Genomic DNA, 3,556 nt, shown 5'->3' with positions numbered 1-3,556 from the left:
ATTAATTTCTTTCTATTTTTAGTAGAGACGGGGTCTCGCTCTTGCTCAAGCTGGTTTCGAACTCCTGAGCTCAAACAATCCACCCGCCTCGGCCTCCCAGAGTGCTAGGATTACAGGCGTGAGCCACCACGCCCGGCCTAAGCTATTGATTTTTAAGCCTAGATAAACTTCAAAAGCTTTTCCTCAGTCAAAGTACCAAACAGGAAACAAACAAACAAAACAGCATTGGTTTTTAAGTCTGGTTCTTAAACTCACGTGTTTTTGGCTTGTCCATCCTGGAAGCACATTTGTCCCACCAATGCAGCAGACTGGTCTCCCAAACACTAAAAGTGTAAATGACAATAAGGAATACTAAGACAATATTATTAATTTCCTTTTTAGAAGAGCTATAAGATTTACTTTTCCTTTTTTATTTATCAAGGAATGAATTATCTATGTTTCTTGCATTCCCTCCATTTGGCCAATTTTTTTCCCATTCGTTAATACCCCTATGAGATAATAGGTATAGGAAGGGAGAGTTAGAATGAATTTATTCAAAAGATTCTCAGTGGCCCATACTGAGTCACATAAGAACAAAAATTGGCCAATTGTGCTACTCTTACTTGTTTTCCCTAGTTTAGAAAAGGGCAGACTGATGAACTAAGATAGAGGAGGAAAACCATAACATGGAAGGGGGTAGGGATGGGGAGACGTTTGGTGATGAAACTTACCCCAGATATTGGCACACCTTCCAAGGCCCCAGCTTTCTAGTAAAATTTTAAAAAAGGATTATGAGTAATCACAAACTTTTGGTTCCACGAACATAACTGCAACAGGAATGAACATAAATAACAACGTGCCAGAGGATGTGGGCAGACAAGACAAAGAAAGTGTTTCAACTACATGAGTGATACAGAGACAGATACTAGAAGTATTCCTAGAACAACAAGGGACATGGTATTGGAGAATGAACACTAAACGTTGGACTGGGAGTCAGGAAACATGGGCTCTACTCCTGGTTAGTTAGTGTTAAGCCATGAACAGGCCACTGAAACCTCTCTTACACTTCAATTTATTTATCTACAAAATGGGGACTGGGCTACATAATCGCCAAAGTCCGTTAGTGCTTTGCTATTATTGTCATTATTCAGAAATGACTAACATATCCTTTAAGTAGCCATCCAACCAGCATGGAACATATTTATCTTGGAAGGCTGTATTTCAGCAACTTTTCTTTCTACTCAAGCTGCTCTTGACATAAATAAGAAACACAAGAGTGTTCAGGTATTAGATAGTATTTGCTTATAGCAAACATCATTCTTCAAATTTAGATAAGCAACATATGTCATGAATAGTGATTTTTATTTTCATTATTTGGCCAGCATTCTAGGAAGAAAAGTGAGATTTAAGTGGCAAACTGTAGATATTAGAAACGAATTTTTTAAAAAAAAAACATACAATAACTCAAAGCAATTTTTACTGATGTTAAGGAATTAGGAAAATTAAGAAATGTGATCCCTGAAGTAGGGGTGATGTGCCAGGAAGACCACCAACTAAAGCTTTGGATTGACTCCTTGGTCTGTAGTCTTAGAGCAAGTCTCCCTTGCTCCAGGAGGTTTAGCACCCTATCTGTTAAAGTGAGGGTAAGAATAGACTCCACCTCACATGGCTATGATGATAAGGAACTAATAGCATATATGTAGAAATCCTTTACAAAATAGAAAATGCCCTCTACATAGCTGGTATTATTTTATTTCTTTCATGCTTTCTGGTTAATTCAAAACCCGCCATTTTTATTTATTGTATATAGTCTTTGAAAGCATGAACCTGGATACTAAGTAACGTATAAATTTCATAAAAGGCTTAAAGTGAATCAATAGGAAACCTTGAGGCTGTATATCCTGATATATTTAAATACTAAAAGAAGTCTTTGCTTATAATTTCGAAATGAACAAACTATCAGCAGGATCTACCCTGTGTGTTCAGGCACGTAAAGTGCTCCTTTTTCTTCATGGGGAGGGACGCCTGAAGGATTCCTGGGACATCCTCTGATGAAACATGCAGAAAAAGTGACAGTGCATTTCCAACTAACTGCTCTGAAAAGTTGTTCAAAATATCATTTAAGATAGATATTTATAACATTTAAAAACTATATCTAATTTCCCTATTATGCTAAAGCCCAAAGTACATCACAAATGTACTTTGTAATGGGAGCTTCAGAATCTCTCATTCCAGGAAACTGCCTTAGTCTTTTATTTTAGAAACATCACTCTCAGTCTTATAGAAAATTTATAAAATAAGATTAAGCCTTTTTTAAAAAAAATTAAAATCTGACTAGAACTTAAAATAAGTTGGAAGATCATGGAAATTCTAGATACATCTGTTTAGTAAATGGACTTCTGTTTGTCTAAAAATAAACGGAAATGCACTGTATCTTTTCCAAATGAATAGGTACATAATTGGTGGTCAACCTACTCACCAGGCTATGAGAGATTTTCTATAGTCAGCAAGGGAAGAAAGAGGGACAGAAGCACAATAGTTTAAACTTAAGAAAAAACTAGGCCAGTTAAATGTTTTTTTCCAACCATCCTCTGAAACTATTTCTCAAAAATAGTTTCTTTTTCCCTGACCCAAGTCAGTCTATTGACAGCTATGAAATGTTTTCCTTTCTTTCTTTTTCTTTCTTTCTTTTTTTATTATCTGTACCATCTTCCAGTCTGAGACAGCTATGAAATTATCGAAGCACTTTTATTATAGATAAGCAGTGACTATGCCTACTTCAAGAAATTTCATGTTGCCTTAAAAAGCTTTATTACAAGTGAGACAGTTAAAAATTCTTGCTTAAGCTTTATCCAGAGAATTTAGGGATCAACTCTAAAATCCTCGTAGAGGTTTTTCATTACTGATATATTTTTTTTTCTTTTTTTTTTTTTTTTTGAGACAGAGTCTCACTTTGTTGTTCTGGCTAGAGTGAGTGCCATGGCGTTAGCCTAGCTCACAGCAACCTCAAACTCCTGGGCTCAAGCGATCCTCCTGCCTCAGCCTCCCGAGTAGCTGGGACTACAGGCATGCACCACCATGCCCGGCTAATTTTTTCTATATATTTTTAGTTGTCCAGCTAATTTCTTTCTATTTTTAGTAGAGACGGGGTCTCGCTCTTGCTCAGGCTCGTCCCTCAAACTCCTGAGCTCAAACGATTGATCGGCCCGCCTTGGCCTCCCAGAGTGCTAGGATTTACAGGCGTGAGCCACAGCGCCCGGCCTCATTACTGATATATAACCATAGACTCTCAATGATGCACTCTCAGTGTACAATGATGCACACTTTTTGATGAAACTACTTTTTTCTGGGTTTCAATAAAAGCAACAGTAAAAATGTCCATAGAGAAACCAATTTAATTAGCAATCCCAAATCAGAAAGACTGTTTGCTTTCAGTTTCTTCGTAAATTTTGCTCAGGTGGACAAAGAATCAAATATATAACATAATCTGGCCATTAAAAGAGATTCAACAGGAAAAAAAGGGGGCCACTAAAATGTGAATAGTCTGGCCGGGCGCGGTGGCTCACGCCTGTAATCC

At 37.2% G+C, this 3,556-nt stretch overlaps 1 protein-coding gene across 1 annotated transcript in view; it reads right to left on the bottom strand.

Moving 5' to 3' along the window:
- The window catches only part of GK (glycerol kinase), a 71,724-nt gene that overhangs the window by 27,921 nt on the left and 40,247 nt on the right, over window positions 1-3,556 (bottom strand). The window contains exons 7-9 of the mRNA XM_012638701.1: window positions 2,459-2,476; window positions 711-746; window positions 256-323 (exon numbers count right to left, since the gene is read on the bottom strand). Of these exons, the coding sequence (XP_012494155.1) occupies window positions 256-323; window positions 711-746; window positions 2,459-2,476 (122 nt within the window). The remainder of the gene's footprint in view (window positions 1-255; window positions 324-710; window positions 747-2,458; window positions 2,477-3,556) is intronic.

The sequence above is a fragment of the Propithecus coquereli genome, unplaced genomic scaffold (assembly GCF_000956105.1).
Source record: "Propithecus coquereli isolate 6110/MARCELLA unplaced genomic scaffold, Pcoq_1.0 Scaffold132, whole genome shotgun sequence".
Classification (NCBI taxonomy): Eukaryota; Metazoa; Chordata; class Mammalia; order Primates; family Indriidae; genus Propithecus; species Propithecus coquereli.
Note: the sequence above shows the minus strand (reverse complement) of the source record. Positions and strands in the feature narration are given on the sequence as shown.